This window comes from Bubalus bubalis, chromosome X (assembly GCF_019923935.1).
Source record: "Bubalus bubalis isolate 160015118507 breed Murrah chromosome X, NDDB_SH_1, whole genome shotgun sequence".
Taxonomy (NCBI): Eukaryota; Metazoa; Chordata; class Mammalia; order Artiodactyla; family Bovidae; genus Bubalus; species Bubalus bubalis.
In genome coordinates, this window is record NC_059181.1 from 139,341,997 (window position 1) to 139,361,014 (window position 19,018).

General features: G+C 43.1%; 1 protein-coding gene across 1 annotated transcript in view; it reads right to left on the reverse strand.

Annotated features, from left to right (window-relative positions):
- FRMD7 (FERM domain containing 7) overlaps window positions 1–19,018 on the reverse strand; it is a 52,633-nt gene that overhangs the window by 24,597 nt on the left and 9,018 nt on the right. The window contains exon 2 of the mRNA XM_044936517.2: window positions 64–168. Coding sequence (XP_044792452.2) covers window positions 64–168 — 105 coding nt within the window. The remainder of the gene's footprint in view (window positions 1–63; window positions 169–19,018) is intronic.

A 19,018-nucleotide genomic window follows, 5' to 3' on the forward strand; every position in this document is an offset into this window, starting at 1 on the left:
AGCTGCAAGCTGCATTTAGAAGCAATTCTAGACACAAAGAACCCTATAATGAAAGCAACTTACATTATTTCCAGAATGGCTACAGAATTCTAATCCAAAATACTCCTTTTCAGCAAGATTTAGATGGCTGCAGCTCAAGTTAAACAGCGCCTTCCCGGATGACTTTTGCTAAACAAAACAAAGAGATCATAGCAGTTTTCCATTCTAGGCTAATACTGTTTCTGCAGTGCCGGGGTAGGGCAGGTTGCGTGGGGAAGGGGAGAAGCACCTAGACTGTATTCAAACAGTTTCCTTTAAGCACAGTTTTCTGGTACCCTCCCAAATGAGGTTGAATCTTACATACATATACAGGCATCTATCTGTAGATTGTTTTAGAGGTACCTTTTAAAAAGCCTCAGATGAATGAGAAACCCTCTTGGAAAAGACAGCCTCACCCTTAACTACTTAGGCTGGATCTACAAATCCACCCTTTCAATGGAATTCTTTCATCAGTTCATTCCACAGGCAATTTGAAGGATTTCCCCCAAATTGACAGATAGTTTAATCAAGATGCAATTCTGACCTGTTTAAAATCCTTCAGTGACTCCCTTCAGGATAAAGTCTGTACTCCCTAGCAGGGAGGCTGGGCCCTCCTCCCTCTCTGGCGGCCCCGCCTGCCCCTCCAGCTTCATCTCTTGCCCTTCCCCCGGCCCGCCACTTTTTACTAATCGCAGCCTGCTCCTGGCTCCCCACACAGGTCAAGTAGCTTCATGCCTCCATGCCTCTGCTTCTGTCATTCCTTCTACACAGAACGCCCTTCCCATCTTTCTTGGCTTTGGCTTCCTCCTACTCAGCTCAGATGCCATCTCCCCAGGAGAGCATTCTCTGATCCCTACAGGAGCAGGTGGAGCCAAGGGCACACTCCATGCTCCCAGACACTCTTGCTTACCTCAAACATGACATTTCTCACATGGGATGTCTATCTTCCCTGTTAGACTGAATTCCTTCATACCAGGGGCCTTGCTTTAATTTTCTTGTTACTCACCGGATCTAACTCAGAGCCTGGCACATACTAGGGGCTCTTGAATGTGGGTTATTTCAACATGAAATTGACCAACTTCCTCCTCTGAGTTCCGCCAGGAGATTTGATTTTGCAGCTTTTTCCACCAAATCTGCGTCTAACATACTCGTTTCATGCAAGGCCACATGTATTATTTCTTTCTTCATAAAGTCCCCTCACACTGTGAGCACGAAACAGTCCCTTTCTCAGGCTTCTCTGAGAACGGGAGCTGTGTAGAGCTGAAAACCTGAGCGGAGTGGGGCTGGGGCTGATCTTCAGCCACCATCGCTGAAGCTGAGGGTTGCAGTGGCGGGGAGGACAGTGATGGGAAAATTGGGCCCTGGCTGATAGGCACAAAGACACGCTGTTGAAAACCCCTAGTTAAAGCCAAGTCACGAGGTGCCTCTAGTGCTGCGAAGGAAGCTGGGCTCAGGGAATATAGTTGGAAATCACCGACCCATAGAATTAATGCCAACCTTGAGAGGTCAGAGAGTCCAGACACCCTCCCCCACCCACCAACACTCTCCCTCAAGGCAGTCTCACACTGAACAGAGCTCACATCTGGGATTTAATAGCTTCCAGGAAGGCAACATCCCCCACCCCCTTCCCCCAAGGACTCAAAACACTCCCCTCTTGCTTGGACCTCTCTCTGCTTGGTTACGTGGTCCAAATCTCCACCAACTTGAGATTCATGAGGGTTAAGCAGGGTCCTGGTTTTAAATGCAAATAGGCCGCAAAGGGTGAAAGTTACTGCCTCCTTAGCACCTGGAGAGAGAGCTGAAGACAAGGAGGTTTGATTTTATGTGGGAGGTCTCATTGGAGCTGTGGTCCGGGAAAAGGGGGCCAGCCCACAGAGGGGAGGTGGTTTGGGGGCTTGAAAGGCATTGGGGGGCAGTAGGGGAGGGGTGTCTGGGAGGGGGCAGGGAGGGGGTGTTTTTGCCTCTGTGGCAACCTTGCCTAGGGCAAGTGCTGACACAGACCATTCCAGACAGATGAAATCGCGCCTATTTTTAAAGTCCTCCAGACAAGGAGCTGCCACAAGATTTTTATTATGAATTAAAAAAAATTCTAAAGAGAGAGAGATGACAGCAAGACTTTTTCCAACACCAAAGAAACATTTCAGTCATGGGGACCAAATTCCGTCATAGACTCCAGTTTCTTTGCAAACAATTTAAGAAACTCAAGACTTTCCTTTTTCCTTCTCATTTTTTTTTCTTTTTTCTTTTTTCATTGGGGTGCTTAATCCTCCGCATCAATGCTGCCACATTCCATGCGTTTGTATACTTAAATGTTTCTGCAGTCACAAAGAATATATAGCCGTTCCTGTAAGGTTTCCAATCCAGGCTGCCTTTTTGCTCCCTTCTGTAAGATTCCATACCATGTTTACAAGAATAAGCCCCTGATTCGTCCACCCCTGTATATCTTGCCAACTGGCTCTAAAAGGCTTTGGCATTTGTGCACTCAGAGGTCAGGGGCTCACGTGGCTCGAGTTCTCCACCCCCATCTCTGGGAGAGGCATTTCCCTTCAACCCTCCATAGTGTACATTGAAATTGGCCAGCCTAGTGGAATGTGTTGCACAATAGGTAAGGTCTTGGTTCTGTCTTAACATGCAGCCTTTACTTTTTTTCAACCAATTCTTCACTCTTTATTATTTTCTCATAATATCTCCGTTTACAACTTTTCTATTTTTTCTGGACTTCTGATTCTCTTTTCCATTGCTTGCTCTTGTTTAAGCTCCTTAGGATCTAAATGCTTTATCACCGGCCCTCCCACTCAAGAAATAGAAACTCCAATTTTGAATGCTGCCTTACTTTCATCTCTCTTGGATTACAGTAGTATTTGCCTTAAGAAAAATCATACACACACACACATATAGTATAATTTAAAACTTTTCAGAACATGTATTTATAATCTCCAGTCTACAAACTTGGCCTTAAGCATTGGACACTGATTTCTTGGGGATCCAAACTCATTTTCTCATGCAAACGATACTTATTCAAGCGGTGTTGTCTCTCTCCAAAAAAACAGTCTACCAAAGCTTCTTTGCACAGAGGGCAAAGAACAGGTGGTTAAACAAGCCTGGACTGTAATCTTGCTCTACCTATTGACTAGGTTTTTGAATGGGGCAAATCATTTAGCTCACAGATTGATCTCCCTTATTCAGGCTTGTGTCTGAGTAGCTGGCATTCTATACAGTGACTGGCAAAGAGTGGACATTAAATAAATGCTAACTGAATAAATAGATGAATAGATCCAAACATTTAACTTGATTCGTGTGCATTAGCACAACAGTCCTCTCAAGAGGAAGAACAAATTAGTCACTATGTGACCTAGGGCAAATTACTGAACCTTCCTGAGCCTCGGTTTACTCATCTGTAAAATAGAGAAAATAATAGTATTCTTTTATAGAATTGTTGTGTGGATTAATCAAGATAATTCACATCAAGGGCTTAGTATAGTGCCTGGCACATAGCAAGCAGTAAGTAATGTACACAGATAGAAGAGTCTGGAAGAATACATACCAAACTGTTAACAGCATTATTTCTGGAGACGGGATTAGATTAAAGGGAACTTTACCTTTTTAGTTTGCACATTTTTAGATTTTTCTTAAGTAAGCAGGGACAGTAGAAACTCTCTTGTTGCTGTTCAGTCTCTAAGTTGTGTCCAAATCTGCAGCCCCCTGGACTGCAGCACACCAGGCTTCCCTGTCCTTCACTATCTCCTGGAGTTTGCTCAGATTCATGTCCATTGAGTCAATGATGCCATCCAACCATCTTAAATACTTCTGTTGTCCCTTTCTCTTCCTGCCCTCCATCTTTCCCAGCATCAAGTTCTTTTCCAATGAGTTGGCTCTTCGCATCAGGTAGCCAAAGTATTGGAGTTTCAGCTTCAGCATCAGTCCTTCCAATGAATATTCAGGGTTGATTTCCTTTAGGTTTGATCTCCTTGCTGTCCAAGGGACTCTCAATAGTCTTCTCCAGCACCACAATTGGAATGCCTTAATTCTTCGGTGCTCAGCCTTCTTTATGGCCCAACTCCCACATCCATACATGACTACTGGGAAAACCATAGCTTTGACTATATGGACTTTTGTCAGCAAAGTGATGTCTTTTCTTTTTAATATGCTGTCTAGGTTGGTCATAGCTTTCCTTGCAAGGAGCAAATGTCTTTTAATTTCATGGCTGCAGTCACTGTCCACAGTGATTTTGGAGTCCATAAAAATAAAATCTGTCACTGCTCCCACTTTTTCCCCTTTTATTTGCCATGAAGTGATGGCACTGGATGCCATGATCTTAGTTTTTTGAATGCTGAGTTTTAAGCCAGCTTTTTCACTCTCTTTCACCTTCTTTAAGAGGCTCTTTAGTTTCTCTTCACTTTCTGCTATTACAGTGTTATCAACCTCTGCATATCTGAGGTTGTTGATATTTTTCCCAGCAATCTTGATTCCAGCTTTTAATTCATCCAGCCTGGCATTTCGCATGAGGTACTCTGCATATATGTTAAATAAGCAGGGTGACAATATACAGCCTTGACATACTCCTTTCCCAATTTTGAACCAGTCCTTTGCTCCATGTAAGGTTCTAGCTGTTGCTTCTTGACCTGCATACAGATTTCTCAGGAGACAGGTAAGGAGGTCTGGTATTTCCATCTCTTTAAGAATTTTCCACAGTTTGTTGTGATCCACACAGTCAAAGGCTTTAGCATAGTTAATGAAGCAGTTGTTTTTCTGGAATTCCCTTCCTTTCTCTATGATCCAACAAATGTTGGCAATTTGATCTCTGGTTCCTCTGCCTTTTCTAAACCCAGCTTGTACATTTGGAAGTTCTCAGTTCACATACTGTTGAAGCCTAGCTTGAAGGATTTTGACCATAACTTTACTAGCATGTGAAATGAGCACAAATGTTGGGTAAGTTTGAACATTCTTTGGTACTGTCGTGCTTTAGGATCGAAGAAACTATCTTAATCAACTTTAACTCAACAATGCACAGAAGATGCTTTCTGTTCCCCCTTTAAAACATTGACAAATGCTTGTCATGATGAAAGATCATGGCTAGTAGGGTACTCTGATATGACTTTGCACTTCTATATCCATTGACTGAGTCTCAGGCTTACTAATAATTATTTTCTTGAATATATTTTTGACAATTCTACTTATATTTTAAGTACACAATTTCATTAAATTGTATGTATATCAGAAGAATTAGGATCACAATAACAAAAGGGGTTTCTATGAAAACTAAGTTGATCACTTTGCAAAAAAAAAAAATCAGTAAGGGGGGAATCCCCACAAATATGCTGTCAAATTAGTTTGGGGTATGACAGCAGTAAAATATTGGGGGATAAAAATCTGGAAGGATTCTGTACTCAAATTTTTCTATGTTAAATGAGCAAATACTGGCAATCCTAGATGATGCATTATGAGTGGGTGTCAGAGAAGAAAAATGGAAACACCAATCAGAAGCCCTTACTCAAAAACCCTTGACCCTGCATCAAAAACTTCACATATAAATATATGTTTTATGTCAAACTAAAAAATTTAAGGTGTTTGTGTGCAAATATACATACTTATTGTGATTCCTGCTTTGATGTATTTTATCAGTTAACTGACCAACAACCACCTTTGACCACATTAGATAACAGATTCTATCTAATGTACCCGCATGTTGATTGTTTACTTCAAAAGAACATAGGCTATACAATTAAGGCTTCAGAGAAGGATAAACTGGAACAAAATACAGCATATTATTAACAGTAGCATAATAGGACATTTTAATTTTTCCTTATACTTGTTATATTTTCCAGAGAAATACAATACACATTATACACAATGCCATACAAAGAGATGCTTCTCCTGTTTCCAATGCTGATTCCCACATTCAAAATACTTCTCATGCTCCCCTCAGGAAATTGTTCTTGAAGTCACAGAGAATAATCACTCACTCTTCTGACTTTGTGGTTATGCCTCATTTTTTAATCCCAAAATATGACGATACTAGTTCCAGAGGCTATCACAGCACAGTCTGGGGGGCTGAGACAACGGGGATTTATTTCTCACAGTTCCAGAGGCTGGAAGTCTGAGATCAGGGTGCCAGCATGGTCAGGTTGTGGTGAGACCTCTTTTTCTGATTTGCAGATGGTTGCCTTCTCTCTGTGTCCTCACTTGACAGAGACAGAGACAGAGACAGGGAGAGACCTGTCTCTTCCTCTTTCTATAAAGCCATCAATCTTATATTAGGGCCCCACCCTTATGACTTCATTTAACCTTAATTACTTCCTAAAAGCTCCATCTCAAAATACAGTCACCTGAGTCACATTGGGATCAGGGTTAGGCGTTCAACATATAAATCAAGATCGCTGGGAGAAATATCAATAACCTCAGATATGCAGATGACACCACCCTTATGGCAGAAAGCAAGAGGAACTAAACAGCCTCCTGATGAAAGTGAAAGAGGAGAGTGAAAAAGCTGGCTTAAAACTCAACATTCAAAAAATAAAGATCATGGCACCCGGTCCCATCACTTCATGGTAAATAGATGGGGAAACAATGGAAACAGTGCCAGACTTTATTTTCTTGGGCTCCAAAATCACTGCAGATGGTGACTGCAGCCATGCAATTAAAAGATGCTTGCTCCTTGGAAGAAAAGCTATGACAAACCTAGACTGCATACTAAAAAGCAGAGACATTGCCAACAAAGGTCCATCTAGTCAAAGCTATGGTTTTTCCAGTAGTCATGTATGAATGTGAGAGTTGCACCATAAAGAAAGTTGAGCGCCAAAGAACTGATACTTTTGAACTGTGGTGTTGGAGAAGACTCTTGAGTTGAGAAGACTCCTTGGACTGCAAGGAAGTCAAACCAGTCAATCTTAAAGGAAATCAGTTCTGAATGTTCATTGGAAGGACTGATGCTGAAGCTAAAGCTTCAATACTTTGGCCACCTGATGTGAAGAACTGACTCACTAGAAAAGACCCTGATGCTGGGAAAAATGGAAGGCAGGAGGAGAAGGGGACAACAGAGGATGAGATGGTTGGATGGCATCACCAACTTGATGGACATGTGTTTGAGCAAGCGCTGGGAGTTGGTGATGGACAGGGAAGCCTGGCATGCTGCAGTCCATGGGATTGCAAAGAGTCGGACACAACTGAGCGACTGAACTGAACTGAAAGTGAAAGTGTTAGTTGCTCAGTCATGTCCGACTCTTTGCAATCTCACGGTCAGTCCATGGAATTCTCCAGGCAAGAATACTGGAGTGGGCTGACATTTTCTTCTCCAGGAGATCTTCCCAATACAAGGATCGAACCTGGGTCTCCCACATTGCAGGCAGATACTTTACCATCTGAGCTATCAGGGAAGCCCTGAACTGAACTGAACTGATATGAATCTGGTGGGGGGAGGGGACATATTTCAGTCCATAACAATCACCCAACTTGATAACCCACTTTCGTTACCATACTTGCTCTTTAAGACTTTGTACTCTTTCCAAACATTAAATCCACTCTCAACTTATGAAGATCTGTGAGTCATTTTGGAAAGAAGGCCAGAAAGGAGTTCCAAAAATGTCCTGAAAACCTGCATATAGGAGGAGGCAGCACGCCATGGTGGGCAGCACAAGAATGTGGACCCTGAAGCCAGACACACCTGGATCTAGGTCTGACCCTCTTCCTGTTAGAGGGGTGACCTTGGGCAGACTATTTAATCTCTCTGAGCCTTCACTTCCTCAGTTGCGAAACAGTACTGCCAGAAATAAAACACAAAAGGGCCACATATTATATGATTCTATTTCTATGAAATGTCTAGAACAGGCAAATCTATAGAGACAGATTGGTGGTTGCCAAGGACTGGGCAGAGGGGAACAGGGAGTGACTACTAATTAGTTTGGGGTTTTCTTTTGGGAAGGATGATAATATTCTGGAATTAGATAGTTGTGATGGTTGTACAACACAGTGAATATATTAAAAACCACTGAATTTTACAGGGTGAATTTTCTGGCCTGTGCATTGCATCTTCATGTTAAAGAAGGATCATAACAAGTATCTATTAATGATGAAACTATTCATGTCAAATACCTTATACAATATCTGGTCCAAAGGAAGAGCCCAAGAAATGTTGACGGTATACAGGTTGACTATGTAATTTATCATCCAAATTGGGACACTTTTGAGGGCTGATGGGGCATTAGTAATTATTATATTGTCACAACAGGTGTAAACCAGGACTGGACAAACACTGTCCTGGGCAAATTCTGAGGGATGGTCACCTAGCTAAATGCATTTGGACAGCTTTGGGTCTGTTTTGACGAGGGCAGCATTTATTTGAATATTCAAGATCAGGAATATTAAGAATCACAGACATGACTATTAGTTTACCCACAAAGACACCCATGTCTGATGATCATTCCTCCAGTAGCGAGTGAATGAGTTGCTTTTCAGTCATTTTCACCCTGATTCCACATTTTAATAGGTACAGCTCAACCATAACAACCACACAAAAAGCCAGGGACGGAGAGAACTGCCTCACCAGTCTTAACCTTTTCACTACTAAACACTTTAAAAGTCAATCCCTCACCTCTCCTTGAGCTTGTTTTTCTCCATTCTTTATTGTCTGTTTTTGCTCCTTTTGTTTTCCTGTTGTAATTTCCCCCAGCCAAGACTCCAGGCATTTGCCCTTTTCCTGCTCCATATGCCTTTACTCTTTTGTGACCCTTTTCTACTACTCTTTCAGTTCAACACACCTTATTGAGTGCCTGTTCTGTGCCAGGTACTTTCCTGAACTCCAGGGATACTGAGGTGAACAAGACTCAGGCATTACCACCGAGGAATACATAGGCTGGCAGGCAAGGCAGGCGCATCAGCAGGTGATCGCTGTGATTGGGGCTCATCAAGGATGTATGCAGGGGGTAATGTGACATCACACCTGCTGCTGCTGCTGCTAAGTCACTTCAGTCGTGTCCGACTCTGTGCTACCCCATAGATGGAAGCCCACCAGGCTCCCCCGTCCCTTGGATTCTCCAGGCAAGAACACTGGAGTGGGTTGCCATTTCCTTCTCCAATGCATGAAAGTGAAAAGTGAAAGGGAAGTTGCTCAGTCATGTTCGACTCTTAGCGACCCCATGGACTGCAGCCTACCTGGCTCCTCTGTCCATGGGATTTTCCAGGCAAGGGTACTGGAGTGGGGTGCCATTGCCTTCTCTGGACATCACACCTAGAAGGTAGCTAACCCAGAGCGGCGGGTGAGGGGGTAGCATAATGGATTCTTCACAGAGGGGACACTTCATCCAAAGCAGGAAGCAAGAGTTGGAGGTAGCCAGATGAAGAAGAGGGTGAGAGAAGGCTGTCAGAGGCAGAAGAGATTAGTAAACCTGCTGTGAACAATGAGGCTGTTAGCAGTGTGGCATTCCTAAAGGAGTAAGGGAGGTACAGGGACTGGGGAAGTGAGCAGGAACCTCACCAAGACGGGCTCCTTGGGTCAGGCGAAGCCGTATACCTGAAGGCAGGGCTCGGGTGGAGTAGCTGAATGAATTTCAGCAGGGGATTGATAGGGTCAGAGTTCTGTTTTGGAAACACCGTCCTGGCAGTAGTTAGGGCAGAGCGTCCCAAACAGGAAAGTGCATATGAATCACCTGCAGCTCTTGTTAAAAACGCAGATTCAGATTCAGTAAGTGTGGGGTGGGGCCTGAGAAACTTCGTGTCTCACAAGCTCCCAGGGGAGACCAGGACTGCAGGTGTGAGGACTATCCTTGGAGGAACAAGAGTGGAAGGAGTGGATGGAGGAGGGGGCAAAACCAGTGACGAGCCAACCAGGCAGGGCTATTGCAGCAGTTCAGGTGGAGAAGCTGGTCGCATGGATGAGGGCAGTGATTGTGAGATGAGAAAGAGGCGGGATGGGAGACATGTGTCCAGGGTAATAAGTGCAGTTGAAAGGTCACAGAGAGGGAGAGGCCTGCATATCCAGGTGCTCTCTGCTGGCTCCCCTTTTGCCTTTAGGCAGAGTCAGGGTTTACATATTTGTTTGTTTACTAATTGGCTCACCAACCACATGTACAGCAAGGACAGCATGAGAAGGCTCAACTGGCAGTGAGACACATCCTTACAACATGATAACTTTACATAACGTGACATGATAAGCTGGGCTCCGCTTGCCTCACTCCCTTTCCACCATCCCTTGTTACCGCATTCTTCCCTTACCCACTTCTTTGAGGGGGGGGATGCTGGGAACATTCCTCACCCATGACAACATGCTTGAGCCTCTCCTTTGACACTTCCTATCCTTTGGAAAGAAAACCACAGCTTGTCAGATCAAGAGCTTTCTGCTGACATAAACATATAAATTATCTTTTTGACACCCCATCTCTGATGTGTTCCTGGATTCCTTTTAGAGTCACCTACCTGGAAATTACTTTCAGTCTTTTATGGTGCAGCTGAGAGCTTTGCCATGTATTATCCCATTGGCAACTTACCCCAATCACCCCCCCAACCCCTGGCGCTGGCCCAGAGTCAGTTCATCCAGAAGCCTAAGCACATGGCCACTCAGCATCTTTATGGAGACAATAGTGAACCAGTCCCTTCCAGCCACCCTGATGGCTAATTTTCATCTCTCCTTTTGCTCTTCACATTCTGAATCCTGAATGGCATTTTGGAGCTCAGAATCAAGTGGAGTTGTCCAGTGAGAAGATCTGACTTGTGCTGAGCAGAATAGTAAATTTGGCAACGTTTTTGCATTTTGGTACTATTTAGTGAATTCCCAGGCAAAATCTGTTTTCAGTGATCCCGATTTAATTTCAGCAATATAAAGAAATCGTGTTCTGCATCTTGGTCTACATTCCCTCACCTCCATCCAGCTCTCTATTTATAAGCAACAATAGACACGCACCTCCTTTGCAGAGTTTGGACCCTTCCCATGGAAGGGTCCTTCCTTCTCCTTTCCTATTATCTGCAGGCTACATCCAGAAATCTCAGAACCCTTTAGGGGTTAAACCCTGGGACTATTCCTTTCAAAGGGCTGTTTCTTTTCATTTAAAATGCAAATATTCTGACATTGCAACAAGCAACAGAAAATTAAACCTATATCATATACATCTACCAATACAGTCAGACGCAACCAGTTTTCTAAAAATGAAGTTGAACAGATTTCCCAAACTTACACTGTGTAAACCACCCGTGGAACTAGGAAACAGAGCTCCTTCGGGGCAGGGCAGAAGAAATTATTGGCCAAGCTATAACCTTCCTGGAGGGTTGAACTCCTGGTAAAAAGAGAACTGCTGAGAGTGGTGAGAGGCTAATTACCAGGTAGCTGCAGTTCATTCTAAAATGGAGCCCTCTCTGCAGGCAGTCTAGTTTTTCAGCATCTGGTGGAGAGCAAGGTGCAGTCAGACACATCAAAGAACAAAGAATAAGTAGGAAGTCATCGGAGGCCCTTTCCCTAGAGCCCAGAGGACTCAGCAATAAACCCTGGAGGGAAGCACAGTTTAAATGGGTACTTAAGATTTCCTCATGGTGGTAAGCAGAGAGAACAAGCCTTGTAGTTGTGTGTGCACGTGTGAAATTCACACCAAATTACAACTGGTTTTTATTTTATTTCTGAAAACATAAAGTAGTTCAAAGTACTGCCTGTGTGATCGATGGAAGGTTTAAGGTTGCTTGAGATTAACTGCTCAGAAAGATTTCCGGCCCACGTGGCTATCCTAGGGGGGTCCTAGAAGAATCAACCTGAGCAGCTGTCTGACCACTACTCTTTTTTTCTATTGAAGTGTAGCTGATTTACGATGTTGTGTTAATTTCTGCAGTTCTGTGAAATGATTCAGTTATACCTGTATACCACCCTCTTTACCTGCAGCCATGTTGATACTGACTAAACTATGTTCAGAAGGGAACTCTGGAATCAGAAAGCTCATCTAGGCCCTGATAGATGACACTACCTAGCAGACACCCTTTTCAAGCTCTAAGGGAATGGTGTGTCACTGCCTGAGGCCTTAGGTTGGCCTGCCAGTGACCTGGACATGTTGCATCTGATTCATACTCTTTGCTGGATGGTGTCTAAGAGACTCTCATTGCTCAGGATTACTCTTCATACAAAGGAAAGGGGAAAAAAACACAAGATTACCTCCCTAATAGCAATCTTGCCCCCACTCCTGGGACATTGAAATTACTGTGCCTATATTGGAAAGGCTGTTCAAAAGTGACAGTGTAATAATAGCATTCTCAAGACAGTGCTTCCAAGTCCTGTCGAAATTACTAGCTACTTGGATAATTAAAACAATTATAATTGTTTGTTTCCACGTAATGCTTTAGCACTAAATCCACGTGCTGTGAGTGATGCACAACTGGATTCCAAATGGTAGTTTGAATTTTCCTTTAAACTTGAGGTTGATAAAACATTCTGTGCATATCTAACAATCTGAGACATTCGGGACACAACAGAGATCATTTGATGTCACATAATCCGGGCCCTTCATTTTAGTAAGTGGGGAGACTGAGATCCAGACAAGAGAAGAGACTTGTCCAAAGGTCTTCCAGCAGATAATAGCAGATCTGGGATTGGAACCCAGGTCTTCTGGCCTCCAGTAATGGGCTCATTTCATTACACCAGACGTCTTTACTTAAATATAAAGGGGAAACTAATGTCTAGGTGTATGAAGGACAAGAAAGAGATGAACACCTAAACTTGTTCCTTTAAGACACTCTTTCCTTTCATGTTTGCTGTTTTTTTCTTTATCATCTTTTCTCACCTTCTAATTGTAGTGCTAATTCACTTCTCTCTCTTTCTGCTTATTACTCCAATGTTTCTCCCTCTTTAGTTTCCCTTCCTTGATTGTTCTACATTCCTGCCTCTTCTTTCTAGAATCAGTTTTGCTTCATTTATTAAGTGTTCACTATGTTGCCCAGCAAGACTGTGAGCACACTGGAGGCCATTCTGTTCTGACAGGTTGTGAATTTCACAGAAACTCTATAAAGAACCCATTAAAGAAGAATAATGCCTTTTAAAAGGGCTACTTAATAGGAGGCCATGAAACCCAATGTATCAGGGTTACTGTAGTGAATCTGTGTTGGCTGAACAGAAAATCTTTGAGAAAAATATTTCAGAAACTATCCCAAGTTAAATTGAATCAAGAGACACATGTGGAGCTTAGGATTCTATAAGAAAGTAATATTTCAATGTATAAAATATACACCAAAATGTTAAAAGTCTGGATGATGAGATTATCCTTGCATTTTGCTGCTGTTGCTAAGTCGCTTCAGTCGTGTCCGACTCTGTGCGACCCCATAGACAGTAGCCCACCAGGCTCTGCCGTCCCTGGGATTCTCCAGGCAAGAACACTGGAGTGGGTTGCCATTTCTTTCTCCAATGCGTGAAAATGAAAAGTGAAAGTGAAGTCGCTCAGTCGTGTCAGATTCTTTGCGACCCCATGGACCGCAGTCCACCAGGCTTCTCCATCCATGGGATTTTCCAGGCAAGAGTACTGGAGTGGGGTGCCATTGCCTTCTCTGATCCTTGCATTTTATTTTCTTCTTTTTGCTTACCAGAATATTCTAATGAATTTATATTCCTCATATAATGGAAGCTGGATTTGAAAATTGGAAAAAAAAAACTTGAGAAAGACAAATACCATATGATATCACTGATTGTGGAATCTAAACTACGACACAAATGAACCTATCTGTGCAACAGAAACAGACTCTAGGATGTGGAAAACAGACTCGTGGTTGCCAAGGGGAAGGGGGTTGGGGGAGGGAGGGAGTGGGAGGTTGGGGTTAGCAGATGTAAGCTTTTATATATAGAATGGATAAACCACAAGGTCCTACTGTATAGCACAGGGAACTGTATTCAATATCTTATGATAAACCATAATGGAAAAGAATATTAAAGAGTATATGTATAACTGAATCACTTTGCTTGCTATACAGTGGTAATTAATATGACATTGTAAATCAACTACAATTTTAAAAAAGAACCTAAGCATCAAATTTTGAAAAACAAAATGCACCTCTAAAGGACTTTTGAGTAGCAAAATGAGTGGTCATGTGAGCCATCACTCAGGCTAATCTGCCTGTCTGCAGTGTCTCATTCCCCCACCCTTTCAACACCCCCATGGTTAGCCAGGTGTGCGCGCTTGTCAACACCTGTGAACTAGGTTTGGGGACCAGCTCTGCCCCGCAGCAAGAAGTCTATAAGAGGCTGACACTCAATTTGGCTTCTTGCCAAGCTCCACTCTTGCAGAAGTCACTTAGGACCTGTGATTTCATTCCTGTTTCCCTACGCAGACATCTGCCTGAGTTCTTGACCCTGTTCACGTAGTCTCTATTTGGGTTCCCGATATTTGGTGCTGACTTGGAGCGACAATGGCCACAGGCTAGACTCCACTCAGCTCTGTACTCCCCTTAACTGGTTACTACCTCTGCTGTGCACATCATAGGTGCTTCATGAACTGTGGTTTAGCAATATAACTTAATTCCTGGGTCTGCATGGAGCCTTTTACCCCTTTCTTCTCAGATACCCTGGCATACAGTCATGCAAGTCCTGAGTACTAACTCACTCCTGTGGGCCTTAGGGTAACCCGGGCTCTATAACCCAAAGCCTAAGAGTCACATACATCTCTCAGCCCGGCTTAGTCTGGGGCTGATCAATCCCAGGTTTACAGAATTCTGACATCCTCCCGCCCTCCACAAGGCTACTTCAATATGGCTGATCTTTGGTTAGGGTGTGTAACTCAGTTGTCTGCGATTCTCTAGCTGTACTGAGGGACAAGGATAACCAAGCCCAGAGAAATTTTAACTCATATGTTTTACTAAATACTGCATATCAAAAATTCTAATGTAGAAAAAGAAACAGAAGGCCGGGTATAATGTGCAAAATGTAGAATTGTGGGCACTGGAGAAGGGCGGAGTGGCAGGAATTGTGACTTACCAGCCATCTTCAGTGGAAAACTGGTTCCAAGAGATACTAACCTTTGTGTCTTAAAATTAGTTGCACATTCCCAGTGCAAATTTCCAATACCTTTCTCCTCTAATTGTTTAGGGGGAATTATTTGTGCAGAAGGATCTGGTTAAACTGACTCATTGCTATTTATAAATCAAAACCAAAGATATTCCTCTTTTCTGAATGTTTAATTTGATATTTGCTTGTCCCAGCTTACAAGGCTCTAATCCACATTCCTCCAAATACAAAAATGAGCAAACATGTTTATGGTGGCACCCGCAGACAGACTTGGGGAGCCTTTGTAGGCTATTAGGGGTGGAGTAAACCTCTCCTTTGTTGAACCTTGGGAGAGCCTGATCAGAACATTTCTCATCTCTGGCAACCCCATCTCAGTCAGTGAGGGCTTCCTGTGACCACACAGTTTTACTTGGGTGTAGGGCTGGTCCAGGGAAACTGTTACAGTAATACATGCATTGTTTGTGCCACATCCCCTTTGACTTAAGACTTTACTTCCTAGAATGTCTTATTAGCTAACTGATATTTTATTAGCTAACTCATTGGAGCAAGGATTAGCTGCCTGGTGCTGTAAATAAGAGAATTCATTCTTCATAGTTATTGAGCATCTACTATGTATTAGGTTAACTATACTACAGACCACATTGACTGTCACTGATGTCACTGAATTAGAAGAACCTATGGTGTCCTTTTGGGTGCATATCTCCCACTCCACACTGAGCCCCAAAGAGTGACCTATCTTTTTTGGCCTCATGCAATTCGCAGATGCTCTATACCTTATCTTTCTAACCCCATCCATGTCTCTGAACCGTTTCCATTGTTCATCTGTCCCCTGAAAGCTCCCCAAAAGCTCTCACAAGTCCTCTTCACCCAAAGTCAGTTTTTCCCTGAAACAGCCAATCCTGTTGTCTGCATTACCACTCCCAACACACACCAGAGATAACTGATAAAATGTGAAATGCCGAGATGACTCCAAAACAGTGGCTTTTGAAAAACAAGCCTTAAAGAGCTTATAGTGGTCGAGTGCATGGGCTCTTAACTCACAGCGCCCCATTCAAATCCTGTTTCTACCACTTACTACTCTGTGACTTTGGGCAAGTTACTTCATTTCTCTGCCCAGTTTGCTAATCTGTCAAATGGGGATGGTGATGGCATCTACTTCATTGAGGGTTTCAATGAATTAGTACATGTGAAGTTTATATTAGTGCCTGCGTGCTCAGTCACTCGGTCATGTCCAACTCTTTGCGACCCCATGGACTGTAACCCACCAGGCTCCTCTGTCCATTGAATTTCCCAGGCAAGAATACTGGAATGAGTTGCCATGCACTCCTCCAGGGGATCTTCCCAACCCAAGGATCAAACTCACATCTCCGGCACCTCCTGCACTGCAGGCAGATTCTTTACTGCTGAGCCATGGGCGAAGCCCCATATTAGTGCCTAGTAAATGATAAACATTCTTTTGATATATGTAGCTATTATCATTGCTGTTTAGGTTGGAAAGGAATTGAGTAGTAATTGTGGGATAGTGGGTAATGGAGTTGATATTTGAGAACAGGCTCCATTTTGAGAGAAGCCTCTATTTTGACTACTTATATGGCAGCCATTTTTAAGTGAAATTTCTTTCACTGTTTTGTTTCCGAGCTTTTACCCTCATTCAGAAAGTTAGTATGTTCATTGAAAAATCAGGGTAAAAAAGAAACAGAAAAGCAAAAAGAATTAAAGTGCTTATAATCCCATCCATCAAGAGACAGACAGTATTAGGACCTTAAGATAAAGCTTTATTGAGGTAAAGAATTATTGAGATAATTCTCAATGCACAGCCACATTTTGGGTGACCAATTTTTTTTTAAAACTTAGTATTTTATTATTTACATTATCATTTGTTAGTGTATGGGAAACTGCCTTATGGGACATGTAAATTGTTTTCTCCTTTGAGCTACTGCAAACAACACTAAGATAAAGAGCTTAGTACACAAAGATGTACATCCATCTTTGTACACAACTTTAATCATTTCCTTAGGATAAGTTTTTCCCAAAATTGAACCCCTTAGCTTATTTAGTTTGTACTGCCAGTTGTTTGAGACTTTTAATTAAATACCAAGATGTTTTATTTCTGTGTAAAATCTGAATTAAATACTGAAATAGAGACAAATATCGTGGAAAAGATTCACGACAGTGATGGGCCTTGCTTGGGAAAGCAGTGAGAGGTTTTTCCTACTGGATATCAGAAGCCTGGAGGCAGCAGGCTGTAGGGGAAAGAGCTGGGGCTCTCCTGACGCAAGTACTTGCTTGCAGTTGCATGACCGTGGACTCATAGTTAACCTTGCTGAACCTTAATTTCTTCATAAGGAAAAATTCCTTTTATGTCTTGGCCCATGCTTATCTCTCCCATCTCATGGCTCAGTCTCTCAACTCGCTCATAGCACTCTCTGTCCTCAGTTTTAAGATCTGAGCAGACCGAGCATCTCCACAGACCTTTCCCTATAACTCTACCTTTGTCTGGACCAGCCTTCAACTTTGCTCCCTTCCATTCCCCTAACATGTCTAAATAATTAGTACCTGTCACTAGGGCTCAGGTTAGACATTATCTCCCTCAAAAAAAGCTGTCTAACTATTCCCTCATCACACTTGAGTCTGGCTTACGTGCCCCTCTCCTGTTATGCCATTAAAACACTCTTTGCCACTGTCATTGTATACATCGTGCTGTAGTGTACATGATTTTATGTTCTGTTTCTTCCACTAGATTATGAGGTCTTTGAGGTCAGGTACTATTTCTTATTTTTCTTTGCATCCTCATTAGCCAACCTGGTGTATGGAAGCAGGGAGGGCTCATAGGAACTTGTTAAATGAGTGACGAATGAATGAAGCAGGGTAGTCATACCTATTTAACACACTTTTTAACTAATGATTGTATGAAATGATGTAACTGGAAATTCCTGGAGTGGAGGTCAGAAAATGGTATCTCATAGCGATAAAGGTAATTGACAGTAACTTTGGGACCCATCTTGTGAAATCATTTAAAATATTCTGAGTGTGAATTTCTGGAGAACTTTTGTCTTTGCTTAAGTCTGTTGAAAGGTGAATTTCGTCATCATAGAAGGCATCTCAGAGGACAAAGGACCTCTTGTTTAAGACAGCTAAGCCCAGCGATTAGTGGTAAGGCGCCATGCCTAAGTGCTTCCAGGGCCTGGGGTCAGCTCGCCCAGACAGACCTCCCCTCTCTGGCCCCACACCTTGGACCCAGAAGTCAAGGAGGAATTGGGTAAGGAGAAAGACAGGGAATAAAGAAAAGAAGGCTGCAATAAGATTCTGTGGGGGTAATAATTGTAGCTTTTGCACAGCAGCTGTGTTTAGAACAGACAAGCTATACAACAGAGTTCAACAGCCCCCAGACTGGCGCTGCCCTGGACGCCTGTCACTTTCCATTCTTCCTAAGCTCTGCAACCTTCAGCAGATCTTTCCTGTGGTGCCTTGTCCTGGTGCCTCATTGGCCAATTCCTCCCTACCTCCTGTGGTGCCAGTGATCTGTTCAGGGTGGATCTCTCCGCAGTAGAACTGGTCTAACCAAATGTTTTCCCACTTCTGACAGTTTGGCCCACAATTGCTTAGTGGCACCCAGAATCACAAAGGCCAGCCTTGCTCTCTGCTGCTGGGATAACATGCTCCAGGTCCTTTTAGGAAATTGCTGGGTCAGTCCGGCCATCTCCTGGGTGGTTCTGCCCCTCAAGTCAAGCCCTTTTGACCCCAAGACACTGGACTCAGCTCAGCCAGTTTAAAGAATCTCTCAGTCTCTAAGTTGCAATCGGACTTCACTGTCTTAAACCACAAGCTCTGGCTAAGCTCTTATTACTGTAATATATTGTATTTGTGACAGGTCAAATAAGGGTGCAAATACAGAGTAACTGACATTTAATAAAAAGAGAGAAACTCGTTTTGGGATGGACATATACACACTGCTATATTTAAAATGGATAATCACCAGGAACCTACTGTATAGCACGGGGAACTCTGCCTCATGTTATGTGGCAGCCTGGATGGGAGGGGGGTTTG